The following is a 26,658-nucleotide window of genomic DNA, read 5'->3' as shown; positions in this document are numbered from 1 at the left end:
AAAATCTGATAAGGAAAAAAAAGCAGACAAACAACACTCATGCTTGACAATGATACTGTATTTAAATCCATCTATGTTGAATCATACAATTGTGGTCAAAAACAAAAATATAGAGTGTATAAAAATATATATAACACATTAGCTGTCAAAACTGGCCATTGGCTTCAGCACTTCAACAAAAAGATAATCATATCGTAATTAAGTGAAGTTTCATTTTAATTATTATCACATCATTATAACACCTGGTAATGTTTTTCAGGATCATCCTCCACCATCCAAACCTCACAGTGTCAGTTCATCCGTGGCACTGACCCCCCACCCCACCCCCCTGGCCTCTGTGCCAGCCAGTTTTAGCCGTAGTTATCTGAAGTTGTGTGTGTTGTAAAGGGTGTAACCGAGGAAGCCTATTTATAAATAGACTGGAGTCTCTCAGCCCACTTGCAGATACAGTAGTTGTTCTTAAAGGAATATTCCAACATTTTGAGCAAAATATCTTTATCCCGACTTGCCCAGACAAGATGTTTGACACCATGTTCACTTCTGCACGTCCAGTGGTTCGGGTCTTATGGGTAGCATTTTGTGTTAGCTTAGCATAAAGACCTGAAGCCTATAGGAGTCATTAGCCTAGTCAATAGCCTGTTTTTTTTTTTTCTTAAATCCATGATTGGTAATTATTATAGCCATGACACACTGTATAAATAGGACAGCCTCAGAGGTGCTGGAAGGTTTACTTGTTTCACTTTGACGGAGCTAAGCTAACGACTCCCACAGACTTCAAGTCTTTATGCTAAGCTAACAGGAACTGGACCACTGGATGTACCAATGTGAGAAGGATATCAAACATCTTGTCTCAGTCTGGGTAAGTCGGAAAAAGGGTACTTTGCCCCCAAAAGTTGGCAGGTTCCTTTAATTAAGAGATGTAAATTAGACTGTGTAGTTGTCCTCTTATTGCCTGTGGGTCTTGTCACAACGTTCTTTGGGTTATTTTGCAGCAGAAAACTCACCTCTTTTAACTATTCAGCTTGATGCATCTACAGATGCAAAATGGTGCATGTATAAATGAATCATTTGTTTTGTGGTGTGTGCTGCAGCTGAGTCATGTTGCGTGTTTTTGACTGTTAACACTTCCTTGACAAGATGCAGCTCCAAGTCTCCAAACTTTTCCAAATAAAATACCAAATAAAACAATAATTAAAAAAAAAAAAAAAACGCTCACATTATTTATCATTTTTCAACAGTGAAACAAAGGAGGAACAAAAAAAGACTGATGTGAGCGTGGTTAATGACAGCCGTGTCCACACACACTGTGGACATAAGCTGCTTCCGTGCACTCCCAAAGCTGGTGCATCTGTTTTCCCTCTCAAAAGCTGTAATTACACATCACCATGGTCATTTCTTAGGTAGGAGTTTCATCAAGGATACCAGCTTCTTCAAACCAGACCGCATTTGGGAACCCAGTCAGTCCCGAGGTTGGCGCGGCTTGATGTGGCTGTTCAGGCTGTGTACTTGTCCTCTCCTTGTCTCTGGGTCTTGTGGTAGTGCGTGTAGCTGCTGTAGAGCTCGCTGAACACCTCTCTGACTCCCATCTGCAGGCCGGCCGTCAGAAACTTGATATCCTGCTCCATACACAGGTCCAGTATCCGATAGATCCCCTCTGTTAGATGCTGCTTAATGTCTGGTCGTAAAGTTACCTGGAGAGGTGAGTGAGGAGGGACAGTGTGAGAGAAGAGGGGAGGAAAAGACAAAGTAGACGGCAATGAGGTCAAAGAAAACTCATATCTTCTTCACATTATTATGAAACATAAACGCAGCTTCTTTGTTTTACTGGTTCAAAAAAAAAAAAAAAAAACCCTCAACAGGCTAAACTAGGCCAGGCAGTGATTATCCTTCCCTCTGTCTCACACAGACCCTGAGTCATCTCTACTTCGCCATTTCCCTGAAGCACTCACCACAAGATCAGTTTTACTCCAATGTTTTATGTGAATTAATGGCAGCACAATATCATGGCAACATGCGACAGCCAGAGGAAGCCGTTACGAACCTTAAATCATGAGCAAGAAAATATAGAAAATGTAATATTGAATAGCCAGACTCATTTAACACATGTTCAGCTTTGTACTGTAACTGTTGAAACTGAAATGTTGGCAAAAGACAGATGTTATTTATACTAAGTGGAGCCTAAAGGCAAAACTTGGAACTGCAAATGTCACTGCAGGAACTCCACTGACACACCAAAGCAAAGTGTTTTCACTCGGTGAGCTTGACACTAATGCTCTATAAATGAGCCGAAGGTAATTTTTTTTGTTTAATTTTGTGTCTTGCGACTCATCACTTATGGGGTTATAAAACACCATTAAGAACAATTAATCAGCAACTCATTACAGTCACATCCTATCACTGATAGCTGCCGTGTTAACACAGTTAACACACAGAAAAAGAAGGACACTTTTAAGCAACATTTGTATGACTTAAACCAAGAAAAATATATCATGTAAATGTTCTCTTTGTTTGCAATTCCTATGCTTTCTCTCGATAATCAGCGACTGCAAAAACCTTGCATTCAAAGAGCCATTTAAGTCTTTCTGAGTCAGTCAACCGCATCAGATCTGGGTTTTCCCGCCTATTAAATAATCTTAAGCACAAATTGTGATATAAAGGACAGTAAAACATGAGGTGAAACTCATTCTCAATTTCACTCAGATCCGAGTAATTACAGATCGGCTCTTGCTCAGTGACCCCCCTGGAAGCGGCCCGTCTCAAGGTGTGGGGCGTTGCAGAAATTCACCAATAACCCCATATAACCTGAGTCATGTCATAAACTGAGCGAGACACACTGTGTTCTCTGCCTCACAAAACGACAAGCTGTGCCGGCGCTTTTCTGCCTGCAAAGTAGCAACAAACTCCAAGGTCACTGCACCCCGTTATCTGTGCCAGATGCTGCGGAAAAAGACAAAAGACAATAAGCACTTCTGTTTCGCCATGTTTAAAACTGCCTCGCTTACTAACCTTGGGGAGCCGCTATCTACATTTTATCACATGTGGATGCTGCTCCTCGCCATGGAGACTTACTCACCCCAAATAAATTTACCACAAAAGACAACTGAGTCTCATCATTGATTGAATTTCCACGACATGGGGCAGCACAAAATTACTAAAAATCATTGTTTTCAATTCGTCCCTGAACCCTAATTGCATGAGTCCATAGCTGTGTTTTAGTTGTTTATTATAAACACACACATTAACACTCTTGCTCTCTCTAAACACCTTGAACTGGACAAATATAACAGCGGCCGACAGAAAATAACGGCGCCCTGTTCACCCCGTCTCTGTTGCAAACAAAAACTGACAATAAGCAAGTGCAGATGATAACTAATTGCTACCGCTATGCCTCATACACACACACACGCAAACAGCTACCGGTGACGCATGCACACACCTCCACCCAGAGACACACACTCCCAAAGCCACCATTGGTGACACAGTGACAGGCGTCTAACTCAAATACATTCCTTGCTCCTACAATAGGGGTGTCAAAAGAGTAAATATTTAGGCATCAAGTCAATACCACAATTTTGAAAATGATGCCAACACACATCTTTTAAGCTGTCTCTCCTTGATCCCTCGCTCTGTCAGTCAGTATTGCTATAACGTGGCTTCAGCCTGTATCAGGGGTGGGAATCACCAGAGGCCCCACGATACGATATTATCACAATACTTAAGTTACAATATGATACTACTGTGATTTTAAACATTTTGCAATGTGCTGAATATTGTATATATTGCAATATATGGGGATTTATTACATTTTTCCAACTGCAGATTATGCCCCAAAGGAAAACTTTGATCTTTGAGCACCTGTTTTATCAAATAAGATAAAATTTTCATTCTGTTCATCTCAAAGTGACCAACTCTGTCAGAAAAACAAATGTTAAATTGTGTGTGTGTGGATTTATGTTTGACTTTGTTTTTGAAGTTAAGTTCTAGAGTAATTGTCATTTACTGTTGATGTTATTTTCCGTCAATATCGTTGCATACTGAAGCGAGACAGAGGATCTGGGGTAATAAATGTGAAGCGGTTTGGTCAAGTCAGAGGTCCAACCTGCCACATCGAGATCCATCCAGTCTGATCCAGTCTGATCCACCCATTCTCACACTGTACTCTACTGTACTGCCCCTTTCATCCACAACACATTAGTCAGGATCCAGCCTGACAATGAGTGAGAGCAGCGGGGTGGCACACACACACACACACACACACACACACACACACACACACCTACCTGTGTGAGAGAAGCAGAACAGAGTGTACAGCCAACAGGAGAATCAACACTGCCATTAACAACACTAGCCCTCACTGAGGTGCCAAGACTTGCTCTCTCCTCTGACACACACACGCACACACACACACACACACACACACACACACACACACACACACAAGACAAAAACACCTTTTTGTGCTCACTGTACCCAGCAAAGCAGCCAGCTGAATACTCAATAGTCCCTGTTATCTGTCTCTGTTACTTTATACCCCCTCAGGTATGAAGGTTATAACAGGAAGCATGGCTGCAGAGTGTGAAGATGATGCTGCTGACTCTGATGCTGAAATGATACCTGGCTCACCTAATTACAGGTGTCAGATTACCCAACGAACCCCCCCCCCTCTGTTATGGCTTTTTACGAACTAGGCCGGCCGATCGGATGTCTTGTCCAGCGGCGGCTCTCCAAAGTTTAAACATTTAAACGGCATCATCGCTGCACCTGGACGTGGAGCAGCGGTGACGGCCGAAGACATCACCGGTGTCTTGGAGAGCAGGAGCCCGACGGCAGCACAGCACGCTGATCAGTGACCGAGCAAAAGCTATTCCTCATTTTGCTGGGGGTCTCGTGGAAGCCTCACTTTGAAAGCCACTGGATCTGCTGTATTAATAAATAAATCAAGAAATACATTTTGTAAGATTAGCACTTATGAACTCCTTTTTTCTGTTACTGGCTTTTACCTTGTCAAAAGCTTTGTCATTTTCATTAAATGTCCTTTCATCTTTCATTGTGCTCTGTGTTGTACATAAACCGATGCCTTTCAGTGTATACATGCATATCTCTACACACAGACTCATATATATGTACACAGCCTCTCTGTTTGCATTTTCTGCTACATTAGTGACTAATTTAGCCAAGGAAAACATTAATATATATAATTCTAAAAAAGGCATAATGTCCCCACAGAGTTTTCTGTGGAGTAGCAAGTCCAAGTAGTTTAATATCAAGACAAGTGCTCAGCATTGGCAAGTGCTCAAAATTACATACACCAGCAGCATAATGACAGTATTTATACAGTTCTATATTTTCATAAAAACACCAGTCTGCTGCATGAAAATTTCATTTCGGGCCGGAATCCATCAGAGACAGGTCTGACTGCGCGACAGCTTAATTACCTCTGACTTACAAAGAGATCCAGCTCTTTGAAAAGCCCCATTAAAAGCAAAACGTAAGCCCAATTTTAGGATTATTAGATGAGTCACACAGGACTCCCTGAATTCAAATCACCTGTCTTTCTCCCAGGTCCTGCCTGTCTGTCTCTGTCCATCCATCTGGTTTTCATTCTGAGCATCCATTCATCCATCTGTCTGTCTGCCTGCCTGCCTGCCTGTCTGCCCGCCTGGGGTTTTACCAGGTCTTCCTCTCAGAGTGTAACTCTTTGGTGGAAAGTGCTGAGTCAGGTTGGCGTCATCTTAACACGCAGTCTGGTAGCGGAGAGGCAGAGAGAGAGGAGACGCGTCCAATAACCAGACATGACTCACTGCTTTGAGAGAATATCCACCCTGAAGCTGAATCCAAACGCATGTAGTCGCTGTAATATTGGACCTGTTCATCAAGATTTGTCAAGATTTAAAATCCGGCCAATGGCAACGCTCCGTATCTCTGATTCTGCTAATCAGCCCCTCTCTCTCTCTTTCTTTCTCTCTTTCTCGCTCTGTCTCTCTCTTTCTCTTTGTCTTTCTTTTTCTTTCTCACTCCATCTCTCTCTCTGCCTGTCTCTCTCTGTCTTTCTTTTTCTTTCTCACTCCATCTCTCTCTCTCTCTCTCTCTCTCTCTCTCTCTCTCTGCTGAGCTGAATGTTGTCAGCTCACTGCACCCCAACAGACAAACTAGACTGGATCAAAGGATCAGCTGAGATCCTGCTGCCTCATTCACATATACATGTGTGTGAGTGTGTGTGTGTGTGTGTGTGTGTGTGTGTGTGTGTGTGCAAGCGAATGTTTGTGTGTCAATCACAGCTGTAGAAGATCAGGAGGGATGAAATACGAGTTTGGCTGAGGTCCTGTGTTGACTGTGGGTGATACTGTGACTGTGTGTGTGTGTGTGTGTGTGTGTGTGTGTTCTTATTTGCATTTGCAGTGTTACATCGGAATGCTAAATGGCTACAGTGAGTAACACACATGAAAAGAGACTGAAAGCATCATAACGCTGAGTGTTTGTGTGCATTTGATTCTCGTGCTGACCTCATGCGCCCCGTCTCGTTTTCACCGATGCCGTTCTGTTTCCAGAGATACAAGCTAGCCTGGATAAATCCCAAACCAAACAAACAATGTGACTTATGAAGAAAACCGAGTACCACACTCACTGTCGCTGTAAGAAAATTTAACTGTGAAGAGAAAAAAAAAAAAACAGCTGGCTTGTGTTTTTTTCATTGAATATTGATGGACTTGGACGGCTCACAGATCCGCTGCCAGACACTGCACCATAAGTGGAAAAGCAAAAGCAGCGAGACGTGTACGTGTTGCCTAGAAACATACCGTGGATAGGACTCAACATTACGCTTACAAAAAAGGAAAAAAAAAACGAAAAAAAAACCCCCAATAATTATACAACAGCAATTATATAATAATAACAGTAATAATTACAGTACAATACAGTAATTATTTTGACAGCTATTGCAATTCAGATATAACTCACAGTTTTGGTGAAAATGATCTTTTTTTTTTTGCGGCCCAGTTTTCATTTTCACATTTTTTTCTTTTCTGATGTCTGCACCAATCAAACAGTTTGTAGGCCAGAGCGTCTCTGTCCAACCACAATATGCCACGAAAGTTATGATGGTGTTTTCTCACACTATTCATCCTCATCCAAACATTACAGCCTCTGAATTTTGAATATTGCACTTTGCCATGTTGCTGTTTGGATATTTCGATCGACTTGTTCAGCCTTAACTTGAACGCGAGACTTTATGTGGGTGTGTGTGTGTGTGTGTGTTTACCTTCTGCAGCTCTGTGACGTACTGAGCCACCATGAAGGCCGACAGCGTGGTGAAGCTCTCGGCCGTGGCGGCGATGTGCGAGTACATCCTCTCCGCCAACCTGGAGCACTGGAGGTAGACGTCGCTGTCTGCACCTGGAGACAGAAATCGATGCCGCTTCATTAGCCAGTTTACATGCAGCGCACTGAATTTGTCTACCTGTCTTTTATCCTCCAAAGCACCATCACACACACACACAGGGTGCCAAACCCTCGGGTGCAGAGCCTCCCGCGGGCTTTGTCGACTGTGGGAGGCAGGGCATTTAGACAAGTCGTTTATTTGCATTCACGAGGTTAATCTATCCATTTATTTAATGAATTGGAGTTGTAGCAGCTACGCCTGTGGTCAGGTGCTGCTTTCAAGGCATTGATTCCTTTGTGTCTTGGGTGTGTGGCGAGAGGACAAACCGTTTCCAACAGCAGGGTATACTGTCAGCTTACACAGAACAAAATGTGCACATATCACACACACGGATTCATGATTTTAGAGGTATGTCATCTCATCTTTTTTCAATCAACTGATTTTTTGGGACAAGCACTTTGTACTTGAACACACAAGTCAGAACAAATAACACTGTGTGCTGCCTCATCACTACGTACTTTAATGCTGCAGCTGTAGACACATTACTGTACTCTTATGTTTTTAAGGTGAGAGAATATGAAACTTTATGGTCAAAAGGGGAAACTGCGTCATTACAGTAGCCAAGGACAGGATGCATATGTTACCACAACAGACTGAACATACTGAAAATTAAAGATCCATCTAAAATGCTAACAAGGAACAGAGCTGTTCACCTGAAAGAATGCTTACTACGTTGCTATGTTAACCACAGGGGTGTAAAACCGAACCATAAAAACTCAAACTGTTCAATACAAAACACCCCCTACAAAGTTCCCGTCAGTGATGGTTGGACCTCCAGGGCGACTGATAGCTCATTTCCACTATACAGAGCCGAGCCGTGAAGGGCTGTGCCAGGCTGAGCCCGGCACGGCCCGGTTTGGCCTTGGAGTGTTTCCACTGCTTATGGTACCAGCGGGTCGGCGTCATAGAATTAGAGAGGCGCGCTTGTTGCCATGGAGTTGTTATAGTAACAAGAGGAGCTGTCAGTTGTTAGCCTACATTAGCTTTTTGCTACTTTTTTTAAATAGACAAAATCTTGTTTGAATAAAAAAGCCACAGGTCGGCAGCAGGTGGGCTGGCAGCGGCCGGCCGACCGGTGCCGCGGCTGACCCGCCTGACGCCATCATCATCATCTTCACAGATGCTCTGCCATCTGCACTTAGTGGTCATGTTTCCATTTCCATTTGCAAGAAAAATGTAAACTAGGCTACACAACAGAAAAACCCAACAAAAAACTCAGCAAGCAAATCAATTTCTTCCATAATCTCTCCAGAAACTAATGTTTGTAAATAATAGCCTACTGGCTGACGGTTTAATGGTTGACACTTGTCACTTGTCAGTTTGTAGCAGCCTGGTTAACTGACATTCTAACGGTCCAATCACAAAGGAGATCATATTTAGGCCCGCCTCCGCGGCCCCGTTCTAACCGGGCCAGCACCAGATGTCAAACCGGGCTGAAATCTTTCACGGTTGGTTCCCAGAACCAAGCGGGCTGGTGTGGTGGGAATGAATGCAGAACCGTGAATTTCACGGCGCGGCGCGGCACGGCACTGTAGTGGAAAAATGCTATGAGAGTCACCTGACCAGGAGTGTTCATTATGTTTTGAACTTTTGGGAGATGAAAAGTGCAATGTTACACACACACATCCAGTGTATGAGAGCCAGACAGCCACACACTGAGCTGATGGATTAATGAATACACTGAAAGTCTTTTCATGTTTATTTTAAACAGTCTAAGTAGACTTTAGCCTTTGAGGGAATATCTGTTGATTTCATATTGTTATCACATCTCTGAATGAATGATGTGGAATGAAAAGGTTATTTTTGCAACTGAAACAAAGAGAACATTAGAAATGGTCGGGTTTTATTTCACGCCTGATGTAGAAAACAAACTGAACCGAAACCATGATCCAAAAACTGCAGTGCAAACTGAACCGTGGGTTTGTTGAACCGCTGGCCGACTGATGACAGATTTCCTGATCAACAGATGTTTGCATTGAGATTAGAGCTGTGTTGAAAAGATCGATCCTCCGATTTTGAATCGATCTTCATCTAAATTCCCATGGATCGATCTGTGCGCCGAAAGATCGATCTTTTAATATATATATATAAATGCTGTTTTTGTGTGGAATATGAACGTATGTCTAGGGAAAATTACATGGAGGGAAGCAAATCTGGGTGGCACAACCGCTCCAGTGGTTTCACCTGCACCTGCACCACCAAGAAAAAAACATTACAACACCTGCACCGGCACCGTACGAGTCCAAAACGCAGAGAAACTCTCCAGGCTACCGCAGCGCTCTGACATAGATTGCGTACAAAGTGAAGAGTTCCCACTCTGTGCTATTTTTACTGGCTAACAGCAGCACACTGGCTTAGCTTGTCTATTCAGAGAAGAGGTATCACTTCGGCATATTTTTCAAACCATGTAATCACATGCATACTACAGCTCATTCATTGGTAGCTGAATTGTTAGCTCTGTTTGATAAGTAATTTACATTTTTAAAACAAATAATAATTTAACATATTGTTAAATTATTTGACTCACGCTTACTGGTAACCATCTACTCCTGCAAGATAATTTATTATGTTCTACAACTCATAAACATACACTAACACAACATACCAAGTCTGGGCAACAAAAGGTGGTCCTAGCCTTTTTTACCAGTCTTACAGCCATTTTAATTATCAATACCTATATTAATCTGTTGTCAAATGACACAATATAATAATAGTATTAATGTCTTGCATAACTAGACAGGCATGTAACTCAGTAACAGCTCAAAATGCTTTTTAATAAAACTAACCAAATCAATATTGGATCGAATCGGATCGGCAATATCAGATCGAATCGAATCGAATCGAATCGGATCGAATCGTGATAATCGATTCTGAATCTTGTGAATCGGAATCGAATCGATTCTTGAAATCTGAAACGATACCCAGCACTAATTGAGATTGCGAAATCGCTCGAGATGGCGAAACGTCATTGTCTTTGCATTGAGAGACGGCCGCTACTGGCTGCACACCGAGCACTGCTCAAGTTCAAACACTTGTTCATGTTCAAAAACATTTGCAAGGGACCCACCCGTTTTCCACAGAATCTTTCCTGCGACCCGAGACTGATTTCCAAGCATCCGCCCTTCTGAAGCATCCCCGACCAGGAAGCTGAGTCACTACGAGCTGCTGAAACGCCGTTTTACAGCTGAGCTTGACTCTGACCGGCTTGTGGAGGGGTCAAACGCAGAGCGACGAACTTCCCATTCGGGGTTTCACACAGTTTCATACAGAAGTTCAAGACAATCTGATTGCGTGTCTTAGCCTAGTGTATTTTACTCAAACCCTGAGACCATGACACAGCCCTGAGCCACACCTGGGACAAGCCGTATTTCTGAGCAATTCATAGCATTTGCTTTAACACGCTGGAAGTGTGTGATGGTTGGGTTTTATTCAAACAGCACAGTTCAGGCTGTGGCAGTAGAGAGAGAGACAGGGATGCGTCGGTATGAGTGTGTGTGTGTGTGTGTGTGTGTGTGTGTGTCTTACCTGAGTCACAGTCTCCTTTTTGCCGACCCTCCTGCATGATAGATGCCACCAGACGATAGAAGACATTCAGGAATGATGGAGCTGCATCCAGCATTACCTGAACACACACACACACACACACACACACACAAAGTATTGTCATATGGTCATACAGTGAACATTGTGTGGTAAATACATTTTAATACAGCTGTGAGACAAGTAAGGAGGGTGGGACTACTTTTAATGTGCATGGTTTTTGACGGCACCTACTTTGACATACTTGGCTGTCTCCACTCTCAAGAGACTGTAAAAAGTTAGGAGCTACAAACCGGGTAATGCTCACAGGCGCAAAGAATGGCAGCAAAACTCGCCAAGTCGGCTCTGTCAGTTCAAATCTATTCAGCGGAGTGAAGCAACGGCACTTTTACTGCTGAACTTGAACTGGCAATTCTCCACCGAAAGAACGGTGGAGTCATTTTCCATCTCACACCTCTTTGAGACTTTCACAAATTCACCCCACCGGAAAGCGGTAGGAGATGTCACAGAGCATACATCGATCATGTCTCTTTCTCTCCCGTAAGCAGCGCAGGGGCAGCCGCTGCGGCCTTTTCTCTTTCAAAGCTTGTTAAGAAGGAGCCGGGGAGGTATGGTGTAACACAAAAACTCATTTGTCTGAAATGACTGGTTGCCAAATCATTTCCCCGTGTGTTCTGGCTGATGGGAAGAGGGGAAACACGATTGGGGTTCCGAAACATTCCCCTCCAGCAATGAAGGTACGATGCAAAGCGTTACCGTGGTGAGAAATGAAAAAGTTGGACTCCCACGATAGCTACATCTGCACTTCTGTACCTACCACTCTCTGTTCCTCTCTCTTCTCTATCCAATCCCTCCACACACAGAGAGAGAGAGAGAGAGAGAGGGGCGAGGGAGATGATGTCACCGGCTCTAGCTGGAGCTCGGTAATGGTTTCCATCTACCACAAACCGCTCCATGCCAACCTAAACCGCATGCCAGCTCCCCTACCTCTGTTCTCCCCACTCCTTTCCTCCTCTCTGGCCCCTCACTCCTCCTTTCTCCGGCTCGCTCCCCTCTGCTCTCTCTCTCTTATCCTGCAACATCCCTCCCATCTCTCTCTCTGCCTTTGATCCATCTCCTGCCTCTTCCTTTATCTCTCCCTCACTTCTCACCCTCCTCTCTTTCCCTTTTATCTCCACTCTCCTTTTTTTTTTACCTTGCCACCTCTCAGATTTTACCCTCTCCGCCTTTCCGCTCCCCTCCCTCTCTCCTCCTGTGCTTTGCCCCTGTCTTTTGTCCTCACTAAACATCTGCTGTGGGTTAGCTGGTGCCTGCCCCGCTCCGCTCAGTGTAGCGGCCGTCTGGACTGTCAGTGTTTCAGAAAATGAGAACCCAACAAATTTTCACATTAACACCATTACCACACTAATGCAGCCAGGGAGACACTTAACAGAACGCTTTGCATGGTTTTAGAAAATAGATTAGTTTTTAAATAATTGATGTGGGCCATTCAGATCACACATGCCAGAGAGTTTACTTGGCACTTGGTACGATGAAAACACTGGGTTCAATTAAAAAGAGAATTAAAAAAACAACCCATTATGAGGTTTTCTCACAGAGCTGAAGCACAAACGATATTCACTCAAATCTCTCCACCATGTACGGTTTGATAAAGCTGACACATCTTCAAAACACCTTAAATGATAAAAAAAAAAAAAATAGGCTACTAATAGACTACGCAACTGCCTTTGTACATTTACTCCTAAAAACAAGTTAGAATAAAGAAAATACGGTCTATAGTTTTGTCAATACGCACATTAAATGCCTAGACACCTGAGCACATGTGTATTTAAGACCAATTAATGTGGATATGAGCATATTTTTGATAATTTTCTGCAGACCTTTTTTGCCACCACATATTGTTATCTTGTCTCTATTATTGGCTTCATTATTACCAAATTATTTGCTATTATATCATAGTCATAGTCCGACTAGTAGACTATTCTGCACCTTCCCTGATTGTTACATGTGCAGCATTTTTTTTTTACTATATAATTCTTCATCTTGTTCATATTACACCTTGGACCCTTTCCCATTCTCTTTCTGTTACATCAAGCTCCACTGATACTTGATACTGTTGCTGCTGCCTTACAATTACCGTGAATGCTGGAATCCACTGTTTTTTGCACATTATCATTCAAACATTTGCACTTAATCTGAATGCAGAAGTTGTTCGTTGCATTCATTCATATTACACGCCTTTTGCAAGTCTTGTTTCCTTTTATCTTTGATGTATCCTGTTACAACTTTCTGCTGCAATGTCCTTATTTCCAACATACCTTCAGGTAATCTGACCAAAAGTGTGTGGTTTTTTTTTTTTTTTTGAGAAAAGTAAAGTAGAGAGGTTTGTCCATTTCATTCACACCTGAGGATGACACTGGATGATGGCGAACAGCGCCTCGTGAACAGCCAGGAAAGCCGCGTGGTAGACGGGTGGGGTCAGGCGGTCGAGGGGCACCAGCTGGAGAGCGCCCAGGACCTGGGTCACGTGGTGAGGGCTGGAGATCCGCCCCGCTCCCTGACGCAGCAGAGAGGTCATCGATGTTACCGTAGGAACGGTAAAGGGAAGGGTCAGTGAGACGTCTTGGCTGGACGACCTGACTAGGAACTGTAATGCATAAAACACACACATACACACACACAGAAACAGGATTAGATACACATACACACACATACAAACACAGCAATATGCACAAGCAGCTGAAAACGCACAGGCGCCAGACAAGTGATGAAGACAGGGTATCTGCAGGTTCCAGAGAGCCAAATTTAGGACTTACATATTCCACGTGAAATTGGATTTAAGTCCAATTTCACAAACAAGATAAAGTTCAAGTTCAAGTTCAAGGTTTATTTGTCACGTGCATGATGTACAAGTACAGTAGCAGTGAAATGCAATGGTGACAACTCCAGCACTGTGCAAGTAAAATGGATAAAAATTGAAATAAAAATAGAAAGAATATATATACACTCCTATATACAATAATCAATATACAATTACAATTATGAACATTAAGTGCATTATCTGTGCATAAAGCAAACTAGAATTACCGCCTCATGTTTGTACGCCTCCACAGACCTGACAAGCTGCAGTTCACATTCTTGTCTGTCCAGACTCATATAATACTTGCAGTGAGGACTTTGAAGGAATTAAATAAAAGATATTAAGTGTATGTTTTGGTGAAACGGAAGTTATGACATTACTGACATGTATGAATCCAGTGAATAATTCAATTCAGTTTTTACAGAGGAGTAAAGAGGACTGATGAAGGGCTTCGTCACATAGTGCAACAACAATCACCTGAAGCTCAAAATCAGCAAAACCAGTGAGTTTGTGGTGGACTAACAGAGGAACAGGAGGCTCCCTGTCTTGCTTGAAAGTGAAAACGTTGAGTTGTAGTGTTTAATAATGGCCAGGAAAGTGTTTTTGTTTTTTCTTTTCAGACCAGCATGATGTCACAGTGAAGTCGACCTTTGACCTTTTGCACATAAAATCTCCTTCTTTTCTTTTCAATCTCCTTATTTTATCATTTTATCCTGTTAGACATTTGTGTGGACAAAATGTGAAATGGGACAGACGTGATGTCACATTGACCTTGACCTTGAGATTAAAAAAAAAAAAAAAAAAAAACACGTTTTGTGACCTTAACCTTTGACCTCTGACCAATTTGAAGAAATTCCCTCAAAGTGCTCCTGAGATATCAAGTTCATAAGAATGGGACAAACGGACAACTCCAAAACATAACGTCTAGGCACAGAGGCATAAAAAGTTGGCAATATCCACCTATTTCAGACTGAAAGCAGCTAATGAATTTCCTTAAATTTTAAAGAAAAGTTATTGTGGTGCAATTTCAAACATGTTAAAGCACATATTTAAAAAAAAACACACACATTTGATATAGTACTACTAACTCTGTTGTGTAAGTGTGTACATGCAGTGCACAGAAACCTGTAACATTTTAGTACTCTAGGCATTTCAGTACTTTCTCAGACTTTCTGAGGACCAACAAGCACCCTGGGGAGAGCCAGAGAAAGAAAACGACAAAGAGGAGACAGATGAGACACATGACAGAGACATATGTTCAGAGGAAGCATTCAAAGTGAAAGGAAGGAAAGAGAACGGCATGTTCAGAATGGTAAAGAATGGTGCGTGAGAGAGAGGGAGCGAGAGTGAGAGACCCAGAGAGTGAGTGTGTGTGTGTGAGACTGTGTGTGTGTGTGTAGTATGGTTAAACAGATTGCTGTGTTGTCTCTGCCTGCTCCACCCTGAGGGCCAGCGGGGCTGATGGGAAACACATTGACTCCGAGAGGCTGGCTCACAGAATTACAATGAATGAGCGCTCCAACTAATCAGCAGTCAGCGACGGTCATTTGGCTGCTGGGTCCCTTCCGAAGGCGGCCACAGATGTTTTTCTTAACACTATCACAGAGCGGCGGTGTCGGGCACGAGAGCACAAAGAGTCTCAGTTCCATGGTATCGCTTGGCTAAACACCGCAGTGAAAATTATACTGACCTTTCCATTCCTCCTCTAGTCTACATATAAAAAAAAAAACAGTGTGCTGAAGCTGATGACAAGAATATGATAATTTACTGCCAGCTGTATTAGTTGTACATAATACCCGACCAAAAGAGCTTCCTATCCACTTAAATTCTTTGGCTGGGTCATTTTTTCCTTCTGAGTAAGGCTTCAAACACACTGGTGGCTTTGGAGGGGTTTGTTGCAGAAACATTAAGCAATCTTCCCTGTTTTTTTTTTTGTTTTTTTTCCAATGGTTCCCCCAGAAATGTTAACTGTCTGGTGGGAAGACTTTTCTTGCTCAAACAGCCATTTAGACTCATTTAGACTCTGAGAGGTTTCACGGTTTAAATCATTTTACGTTGTACAGCAAGTGATTCAACTGCGGCTGAGACAAAGCATCAGAAGAAAACAGAGGAGCGCTCACCATCAAGAGCTCCACAATAATGCAATCAGCGCTGCCAAGTAGGCAGGCCTCAAAAGAGATAAAGCAGCAAACAAATATAAATCCTTCCTCACTTCCTACTGAGCTGAGAATTTCCTAAACAACATTTCTTTAAATGTAGCGGATAAACTGCAGCTGAATAAATTCACCCTCCGATTTTATTCATACACCAAACAATGAGTTCAGAGCTGCTTTCTAAACTCTGCAGAGAGGAGAGAGGATCGGCCAACCCAAACCCGTATAAAATGTCAGTTGCTTTTCCATCGATTTCCAAGCCGAGGTCCTTGGTGACTTAAAGAAAAGCACTGAAATACTGTTACCGCTCCTGGAAGTCTGGAAATATTCAAACCCATTTTAAAAACAGTACAAACTGCTTGCATGTATGTAGTCACATACCATCGGCTTAGTGCTGCTGCTTCCTTTCGATTACAAAATGCCTGAACAATCTGGACCTGGCACAGTGTTGCTACAACATCTGTACATCTGTGGACGAGATGAATTTGCATAAATGATCCTCACAGCATCCTAATCGTAAATCCTTTAGGCACGTGCTCTTGAGCATTTCTGAGTGTGTGCACATGTGCAAACTCGACAGTGTTTGTGCAATTCTGCTTTAAGACATACTTCCTGCGTAATACTGTGTGTGTGTGTGTGTGTGCATATGTGTATGTGTGTGCATGTGTGTGTGTGTTTTTTTCTCACCACCATGGCAGATAGGAGCTGTGGTGCAATGAGCCACAGCGCTTTAGAGCAGGGCTCAGGTAAATGACAACAGGACAGCAGCTTCACGATGATTACTGCAGAGAGGACCTCCTGGAAAACAACGAGCAGGGGCACAAAGAGAGAAGAAGCAGACACAGTGAGAAATAGCAAATATTACTCAGAGGGAAAATACAAACAGACAGTTCTGCGAATAGAATGTAAATGTCCTTCCCATCCTATACGAGAGCTTTTCATTTATGGATTTCCAGATGTACTGCATTAGTTTATGAATTACAACTACTGCCTCTGGGGTACGCACGGGAATCAAAAAGCCCCTCCACACACAGGACAGAGGGAGAAACCTAACACACACACACACACACACACACACACACACACACACACACACACAGCTCAAGGAAGTAAGATTCAAATTTTAATTGCAGTCCATAAGCTGATGAAATCTTTGCTGGAATATCATTTAATGAGTTGCACGCATTATTCTCTGACGGAAGTGGAATAATTTCCTATTAGAGATGCCGTGCATTGGATTTACTCTGCTTAAATGTCGATTATGAATGTGTGACCCAAAACTAATATTTCCCCCCATTTTTATGAGCTATCTGTGAGCAGCAAGGGGAAAACACTTGATCAGTAAACCAAAACTGTGACAAAAATTTGTTGTTGTGATGCTGTAATACAATCGAGAACCATGTCTACTCAGCTTCATCTCAACTAATTTGAGTCATGGGATCCTTTTAAAGTATTCTGCACAAAGTTAGCAGCAGTAAAAACACTAAAAAAAAAAAAAAAAAGAAGCACTATAACTCAAGTGCAGTCCCGGCCTTACCCTGTAGTTTCCAGCCCTGAGCTTGCCAGTGTCCAATCCTTCTCTGATCACAAGTAGCACCAAGTGCAACTGCCCTGTGGTACTCCTCTCCACTAGGTGGCGCAGCAGCTCTTCCACAGCTGGCTCCACCTCACACCCATCCTTTTGTGACAGCCAAGGAGCTGAGGGCAAAATGTAAACTGAAACTGTTATATTGTACAAACACATAAACTACAAAACAGGTTCCAGTTAAATCACAGTCAGATACGTACAAGTCTGGATGTGCAAGTGCATTAAATGGACTGGAATGTTTTTATTTGGAGCAATGAACAGATATGTAGGTGTTGTATGAGTCAGAGGACAAACAAATGCACATGTTTAACTGTCAGTATATTGGGTGCTCAATCAAAAACTCTTACTTTTCTGGGATTAAAAAGCAAAAGGAGATCGGTGCCTTTGGATGTTTTATAGTGTAGTGTTGTACTTGACAAATGTAACTGACAAATGCTCTATCACACCATGTCTCCCTGAAAGGAAACATCCTAAATTTGGCTGCCAAGTGAGGCAAACTATTGAAGATGGCAGGCCACTAAATTTTATTGGTGATCAACATAAAATCATTTTATGTCTCCAGAAAATGAGCATTTTCTGAAAGGGCTGGCATAAATGTGGAATCAGCTGTAAGTAAAATATAAAACAACATAATCAATTATCATTTATGTGCTAGTTTCATGATGCTATATGCAAATGGCATCTGTACGAGGACCAGCTGATAGCACAGGTGCATGATACATGATGTGTCTATTACCTGCCAGCAGTCTGTACACACACTGCAGTATCTGACTGTACAGCTCATCAGCCTCCTTTCTTCTCTTCTTCTCTTCCTCTCCTTCTTCCTCCTCCTCTTTCTCTCTTCCTGTCCCCCCAACCGCTTGGTAGAATGCAGACAGGAAGCGAAGAGAAGAAACCAGGAAGTCCATGGGCCTGGGGGCAGAACTTATCTCTTTGAGGATCTGCTGGCAGAAGCCACGGTAGAGAGTCATATGAGTCAGGGCGGGCTGGGCGCCGCTTGGCTTGTTCTCGCTCTCCACTGACAGCGAGGACATCTCACAGTGTAGCATGATGGTTACAACCTTCACTAAAAAGGCTTGACCGAGGACACCGGCTGGCTGGTTGGCATTTTGACTGACAGGCTGTGGCTGCAGAATGGCCTCAATGGCCGGTCCCAGCGCCGCTGTGGTCCTGGCAATCATCTGGGTCAAAGTCTGATCCATTTGTTTACTTCTCCCCAGGTTAGAGGTCATTGCCTGGGAGAAAGAGGTCAGCGATGCCAGCAGAAGATGGATAGAGAAAATGGACACCTCTGCCTCTGGTTTACCTAAAATAGGTGCCTCAGCTGGCTTAGAGGCCGGCGTAACGGCCATTTGCTTTTTTGCCACTTCATTACTGGTGAGATAGGAGGTAAACTGCTCCAGGTTGAGTCGTACACTGCTGTTTCTGATTATAATAAACTGGACGAGGGATCTGATGAAGACCTGCACTGCTTTGATTAAATCCAACCTATCAGGGCTGCTTGTGGAATGAAATCTTCCACTGTTGCTATGCACGAGGAGGGAAGATACAGCAGCTTGTAGCAGACTGCTGCCATGGATCAGCTTCAAAACACTTTGAAAGTTCCTACCCTCCAGGAGAGAAGTCAGAAGTCTGAGCAGCCTCCCCAGGAATACAGCATCGCCCCCTGGGTTAGAGGGGCCCTTAGTTGCCCTGTCTGGCTGGCTGGAGGTGGAGGAGAGGATGAAGCAGAGGAGGAGGAACAGGCAGGAGAGATCCTCAGAGTTCATGCCATCTGGGTTTAGGTTTGTAGCAATTTGGAATAAGTCTAACAGTTCCTTTGTCTGTGTGTCACTCAGCACTACAGAAACCTCTCCAGTCTTAGAGGATCTCAGTATCTGCTCAACTATGGCCTCTGACTTCTTCACAGCGGGGGGAGTTTGATCGGCATCTCCCTCCAACTGGTTAACTGCAGCTCCTTTCTCCGGCAGGCCGACTTCCTGAAGCTTAAGAAGCATTGGCCCAACCTGGGGTGCACTCGTTGCCATGAGAACCCCAGTTATCCTCTTTGTGAGCGACCGAACCGTGGCAGAGAACAGTGGAGGCAACTCAACAAGAATGGGGCTTTGGATGAGCTGTGAGGATATATGAGAGACAGACAAGCAGCCAGGCAGCTGGTCTTTGCCTCCACCCGTCTGCCTGCCAAGCAGCGAACTGACAAGAACATCCGCCATGCAGCCCACATCTTCCCCAGTCAGGTAGGGCGCGATTAAAGGTAGATTAGATGTGACAAGATACCAGTGTGCTACAAGGTAGGAGCTGGCATTCACACTTCCTATCTGCCCATCCCATACCTGTTCTCCATCCAGACTGACATCAAGCTCCTCTCTCGCTAAAATAAAGTGAGCGGCCCTGCTTAACAGTGCTGCAGTACTAGGCTGGGAAAGTAGGGGCGTGTCTAACATTACTTTCTTCATCTGTTGCAAGGTGAGCAGTTTTAGCAGCAGGAAACTTACAGGGCTGCAGGATGGTTGGAGACTAGCTGCAAAAATCTCACCAGAGACAAGACTCTCTATGTGGGATAGGACTGAGGCACTGGCTGTTTGGGCTGATTCTTGAGATGTGTACTTGCTACAGTGGATATGGAAGAGCGTGTCTACTTCCACCCAGGTGTACCTGAGCAGGAGAGCTGCTTCCTGGGTCTTTTGTTTCCACATGACTCCCGATTGAGAGTCTGAGGCATTCTTGGACTCTCTGTGGTCTGTGTTTTTTATGCTTTTCCTTGATTTCTTTTTAATTAAACCCGTGTCTGTTTCTATTCCTACACGTGTAGCCTTCTTTTCTACTGACACCAACTGGAGTAAATCCTTAACTACATGCCACATCTCCTCCATCAGGCTGTGAGTCTGTCTGACTAAGGGGAGAGGAGAGGCATTGTCCAGAGTCTTCAGACTAAAGAAGACAGCATGAAGGAGTTGGCTGAGGGAGAACAGCTTCAGAGCTGCATCTCCTCTCTCTCCGTCTGTCTTGTCCCCTTCTTTCTCTCCTGTATCATCTCCTCCCTCCTGCCTTTCCACCTCCATCTTCTCCTCTTTACTTCCCTCTTTCACCAGGTCAGGCAGTATGTATCTCCTGATGTTCTCCAACACTGACGAGCAGATTTCCAGGCCATGAGAAGGAGGTGTGTCCAGAAGACAGGTCCTCAAGGAGGCAGAGACCCCCTCAAACAGCAGAGGAGGTCGGAGGTCATCCAGGGCGGGCCGACAGATGATAGATAAGAGCTCAGAGAAGAAACGAGGAAGCTGACGGAGCTTAGTGTAGGTTTGGAGCAGACTGCACACCATTAGCTAAGAGGGGAATAAAATGATTTGTTTTTTAGTCAAAACAAAACTCTCAAACATTTGTTGACTTTGCACATAATTTGCAATGACAAAATTAAGTGAATTATTGAATCCAGACCTGTCTGGCCCGTTGGACCCGTGTTTCCATGCACTCAGTGTCAACCCAGGCTAAAGATAACACCTGATCCAGGTCTGGTTCAAGAATCAGATGATTGAGACCCAACAGAACCTTCAAACAGCGATACCATGCTGGGATGCTGGAGGACAGGAAAGAAAACTTATAAAATGTATCATATTAAAAACTTTTTGACAGGATTCTATAGCCTGACTAAACAAAATTACAGAGTCTTTGTTTTTATCCTGAAAAAAATCTTAGAAAACAGAATAACAGTAAGGAGGTGGGGATATACGTTACCTCGGCTGGGCCTGGTTGAAGAGCATTTGGGCAAGAGCTGTGTAAAACTTGAGCTGGACCTCTCCATGTCTGATCCTGTCTGCTGCCACGTTGTAGATATCAGCAGACAGAGCTTGGCTCAGCAGGGCTTCCACAGCCAGCAGGGCCAGGCTCCAGCTCTCCGGAGAGCAGGAAGCGGCCGGAGGAGAGCTCTGCTCAGGTGGGATCACAGCAGAGACAGGGGGTCCATCCAGGCCTACGTCCAAGGCAGAGATCAATCTGGTGAGAAAATAGAAGCACAGCATCCTCTTCTCTTCCTCCCCTCCTCTTCCATAGTTTTCCAAAAAGAACTTAAACAGCAGGGTGAAGGCGTTTGACTTCACAGCGTAGTGCATGGAGGGCTCACAGTATCCCTTGTCACTCAGCTTGTCGAGTACGGCGCCGACTGGCTTCAAAAGGCCCTTCATCCCGCCTGGACCACGTTTGCTACTATCCTCCTTGGATGGGAGGAGTTCTTCCTTGTAGGATGCCAGGTGCTCGGGGGAGAAGAGCGCTAACTGGAGGACTGAGTCTATCTTGACGCGGATGTCTCTGCACAACTGCTGACGGAGACGCAAATGTGTGTGAGAGAGCGTGCGCTCCCCGGAGGTCAGCAGGTGTCTGAGTAGGACTACAGGCTGTATCAGATGGTTGGACACCATTGTGAAGACTCTGTTAGGATTGGCTTGTTGTCGCTGAACTGACAAATAACAAGACAGCACCTGAAGCAACACCTCAAACGTATGACCTGAGCGAAGGCTTTCCTTTTCTTGAGGTCGGGATTCATTTGTTTCTGGCTGATCTGGGGGACTTTCGGCGACTGGCTCAGATCGGGTGGGATCAGAATCACTATTAGGCTGATTTTGCGGAGCCTCTGTCATTGGCTCATCTTCAGAGGCAACAGACTCTGTCATCTCAAGTTCAGACTTCATGTGGGCAGGAAGGGCTCCCGTGAGAGATGGCTGCTGTAGCTCCCGGCAGGCCAGAGAGCAGAACTTGGCCAAGAGATCGACCATGAGCTCATACTTGGTTGTGAAGATAGATGAGAGGGCGGGAGAAGAGAGGATCCCCTGACACACACTTAATAGGGTGGTTACACACACTGACTGCCCAGAGCCGGCACACGCACACTCCCGGAGACGGTCAAGTAGCAGCTAGAGACACAGAGAAAACACAGTGTTAGTAATATATCTATAATGCAGGATTACTATCAACCAATATAATACTGATCACAGAGTTTTCAAATTACTTTATTATGTCATTTGCACCCATTTACCTTACATGGGGAGAAACTCTGAGTTTTTATTTGTTTTATTATAATGCTGTGGGCATTAAACCATCACTATAACCATTTCTAAACCACAAATCACAAACTCCTCCTGTTCATATATCACAAATCTTTAACAGAAAAAAAACAGTGGTACTGAGTCACAAACACCACACCTTTTCCATACTTGTGCTTTGTTGTCCACTTTATCGTCTTTGTCCACTTTTAAATCTGTTTTAATGCACCTTTTTAAATGTACTTTTACTTTATAAAGTCCTTACTGTGTGTGTCTAATAATCTGTTGTATCATTTAATTATTTTACTCTTTGATTATTTTATTATCTTATTGTATACTTTATTTTACTCTTACTTTTATACTTTTAATATTTATTTTTAGTTTATATAATTTTTTGGATTCTGCCTTTTATTTTGCTGTTGTGAAGCACTCTGCAAATGTGTTTTGAAATGTGCTATAAACAATGTTTATAACACCAATAATAATAATAATAATAATAATTATGAGAAGAAGAAGAAGAGGAAGAAGAAGAAGAATTATTATTATTATTATCGTTATTTTTTTGTGTCCCTTGTACCTGTGCCATGTTGAGCCTGAGGCTGATGGTCTTGCCCTGGCCGAGGAGCGAGCGGAGCTTCCGGCTGCGGAGAACATCGTCGAGGTAACACCACAGGCCCTCTAGAACGTTCTGCGAGAACTCCACCTTGTGACTGTACCAGCCGGTCAGGGCGTGAGTGGACCAGTCCAACAGCACCTACAGCCGGGCAGAGCGACAAGATGGAGATGTACAAATACACGGACAATGTACCTGTCCTATATGAATAAAAAGCACATATCAGGAGCGCAAAACTGAACCGCAAAATCAACAAACTGTTCGCAACACACCCTTCAGTATTACAAACACATCCACTGTGAGAGAGCCATCTAGCCACACACTTAACTGAAGAATTACTTTAAGTGTTTTTGTGTTGGTTTTAAAATAGTCTAAGTAGACCTTTGCCTTTGAAAGAATATTTGTTGATTTCATATTGTTATCTTGAATCTCTGAATGAAAAACAAAAGTTATTTTTTCAAATAAGACAAAATACACAGAATAAAATCGTGACTGAAAAACCACAATACAAACTGCTGTGAGTTTACTGAACCGTTACACTCCTAGTACATATATAAATACGATGTCACCATGCTATCCATTGTTTTAAGTGTTAGATAGCTGGCATTGTCCTTCACAGCACGGGACAGTGGAGAGAATGTTTCGTGATCTTGGGACAAAACAACTCTTTGATAACGCATGACAAAATGTAAAAAAATAAAAATAATAATAATAATAATAATACAGTACATTGGCATTAATGGAAAAACCACCAAACTTTGTAAAGTCCCTTAAAAGTTAACTTTTTGGAGAGACAGTACATTTGTAGGACAGTTATGATATCTACAGTCCATATTTAAATAATGTAAACATGGAGGAGAATCTGAAGTTCAATAGGATTACCAGTAATGGGATTGTCACAATCTTATTACAAGATTATTATAATAATTTGCTATAGTCGCCGAAAGAAAACAAATGAGATTACAAATGCTGTTGAAAACTTATCTAATCAATTTCGCCAGATTAGTCAGAAGCACAATTAAAAGATAGCATCCATTTCCGAATGTGGTTATAAAAGAAAATAAACTTGAATCACCCACCCAAAGGCAAAACGAGGAGAGCTGCTTCTCACACAGAATACAGAATAATAATCCACAGGACACGAACACACACACACAGAGGACTGTATACTCGCAGCACTGAAGACACGACTGTCTGTGTCAGCATATATGAAGGGTGGGGGGAAAATTATTTGCTTAAGTATCACAATTCTTTTTAAAGATTTTTTTCTTTAATTACTGAATCTATGTAAAGTAAAGACACTGTATTGCATTGTAAGATATTGTACCACATGAAACTAGACGACCTAAGGAACCCGTTGGTACCAAGCATGTCATGCCAGGCTGTTGGCAGGGGGACTAAAACTGCTCCAAAGTTTCAAGTGACCTCTGACCTCCAGATCTCTGAATGAAAATGGGTTCTCAGGGCAGCCACGGCTCTCCCCTCTGCAGACATGCCCACCTTCTGCTAATGCCATGCAGTTTGGGCCACAAACCATGCAGTATAAATGTGTCATTTTTGCCTGTTGTAAAACTGTGTATTTGTGCAGACTGGGGCCTAAACAGTCTTGGAGCTGCATAAACTGCCTTTGACTGGAAAGGTGAGACTCTTGTGTATTCAATGAGCCACAATTTCATTCATATGTGATGATGTTAACCCCCACAGGAGCCATTTCATTGTATTGAGGTCTTTTATTCAAACTTGACATCACTGTATAAAATGACCTACAGTGGCCTCTAGGATAATCACAGTCTCATGAAACTTTACAACCACAAAATAGGAGATAATTCAAAAAACAAGAATCACAATAAATTATACCTGTAGTATCGCTGCACATGTTGAATTGGCACCCAAGTTTAATGATAGTATCTAACCAGGAGATAATCATATCTTCCCAGCCTTTGCACACATATATACCCAAAAAGCATCATCAGCACCACATGAAAACACAACCATCGCTGCGCACAACCTGACGGGACAATGGTACCTGCTCCTTGTTGGGCAGGAGGCACTGGGAGGAGATCCAGGCGAAGCGGGCCAGCTTCAGCTTGTCCTCCCATGGCGTCTGAGGGCTCTTCAGCTTCAGATGGATACCGGAGTAGATGGCAGCCATCACTGCTGCTGGCGCTGCTGCTCTGGACCGGGGGGAACAGGAGGCAGGGAGGGAATCAGTTCAGACTTTTGGGATTTGATGCTTTGGTGTATCCAGTTCTCAATGAAGAGACAGATTTCAGACCTCTTCTGTCAATAGGCTTAGCCCTTTCATTGTCACTACTATGACCACCGATTTCTACTGATTTCTTTTCCTTATGGTCTACTTGTTGTATATGTTTAGTGCATAGATATGTGTGTGTCTGATGAATTAATGAATATACTGACAGTATTTCTATGTTTGTTTTGAACAGTCTTAGCAGATTTTTTCCTCTTGAAAGAATAATTGTTGATTTCATATTGTTATCCCAAATCTCTGAATGAAAAAAAAGTTATCTTTGCAAATAAGACAGAATACAGAGAACACTGGAAATGGTGGTGATCTGTCTCTCCCTGATGCACAAAACACACCGAACCGAAACCGAAACCGTGACCCAAACACCACAACACAAACCGAACCGTTTAGTTACTTCAACACTGAGGTTATGTACCGGCCCTTGATTTTTGTGCACCGTGAACAGCCCCCAGCCATTATCCAGAAGCATTATGAGAATAAACAACAACAAACAATGAACAACAGTCAGTACACTTGTAGATAAAAAGCAGAAAGTGAAGTTATTCGGGTTACAGGTGCTCATTTGGACCCTGATCCGTCAAGAACAACTCCTTAAGAGAGCCTCCTAAGTAAAGTTGTGTAGTGTTAGTCAGTCCCTTCCCTCCTCATTTACAGATTTTACTCTCTTCACATCTTTCAAAGCTATTTTAAATATTTAACGTGTCAGCTGTTTTCTCCTGTGAGCCTTCTCCTCGCCATGCCGTAAAGCTAACGCTGCTAACGGCTAACACCGGGAGCCGATCCGTGTCAAATTCATAGCCAAGCAGCAGACGGGCATTTTTATTTGATTATCAATAACAACAACTCAAAGTGTGTAACTCTAGCAAATATTAATTTACCACCTTCCGACCTGCACGTGTCTTGTGTTGTCAGATCCAGACGTTCAACTTTAACCTTTTACCTTCTGGATCAGCCCAAAGTAATTGAGCACTGAGCTAACAGATCGATAAGAACAGGACCAAGGTTATTATAGTTTAATAAAAACTAAACTAGAAAATAAAAATAGGTGTGAAAAATAGTTAACTGAAATTAGACGGTATAAAAATCTAAATATGACCGAAACCATATTGTGTACTTAACAAAACTAAGAAAAATAAAAATAAAAAATATACAGGAAAAATAATG

General features: G+C 43.1%; 1 protein-coding gene across 4 annotated transcripts; it reads right to left on the bottom strand.

Moving 5' to 3' along the window:
* Positions 1-37: 37 nt before the first annotated feature.
* On the bottom strand, positions 38-26,425 carry urb2 (URB2 ribosome biogenesis homolog). Of its 4 annotated transcripts, none has more exons than XM_030047189.1 (12): positions 26,376-26,425; positions 25,255-25,402; positions 23,193-23,369; positions 21,315-22,486; positions 21,018-21,156; positions 18,316-20,905; positions 17,529-17,707; positions 16,679-16,789; positions 13,383-13,625; positions 10,964-11,060; positions 7,259-7,392; positions 38-1,691 (listed from the first exon to the last, which is right to left on the bottom strand). In XM_030047189.1, exons 2-12 carry the CDS (start codon positions 25,378-25,380, stop codon positions 1,494-1,496), a joined length of 5,166 nt encoding a protein of 1,721 aa, XP_029903049.1. In that variant the 5' UTR covers positions 25,381-25,402; positions 26,376-26,425; the 3' UTR covers positions 38-1,493. The 4 variants fall into 4 exon arrangements, with proteins under 4 accessions (XP_029903049.1, XP_029903077.1, XP_029903058.1 ...); XM_030047217.1 differs by having other exon boundaries at positions 17,529-17,689; XM_030047198.1 differs by having other exon boundaries at positions 25,255-25,397; positions 26,376-26,415.
* Between the last annotated feature and the right edge of the window lie 233 nt (positions 26,426-26,658).

Source organism: Myripristis murdjan, chromosome 3 (assembly GCF_902150065.1).
Source record: "Myripristis murdjan chromosome 3, fMyrMur1.1, whole genome shotgun sequence".
NCBI classification, from domain to species: domain Eukaryota; kingdom Metazoa; phylum Chordata; class Actinopteri; order Holocentriformes; family Holocentridae; genus Myripristis; species Myripristis murdjan.
The sequence above is the reverse complement of the archived record's forward strand: the minus strand, read 5'-3'. Positions and strand labels throughout refer to the sequence as shown.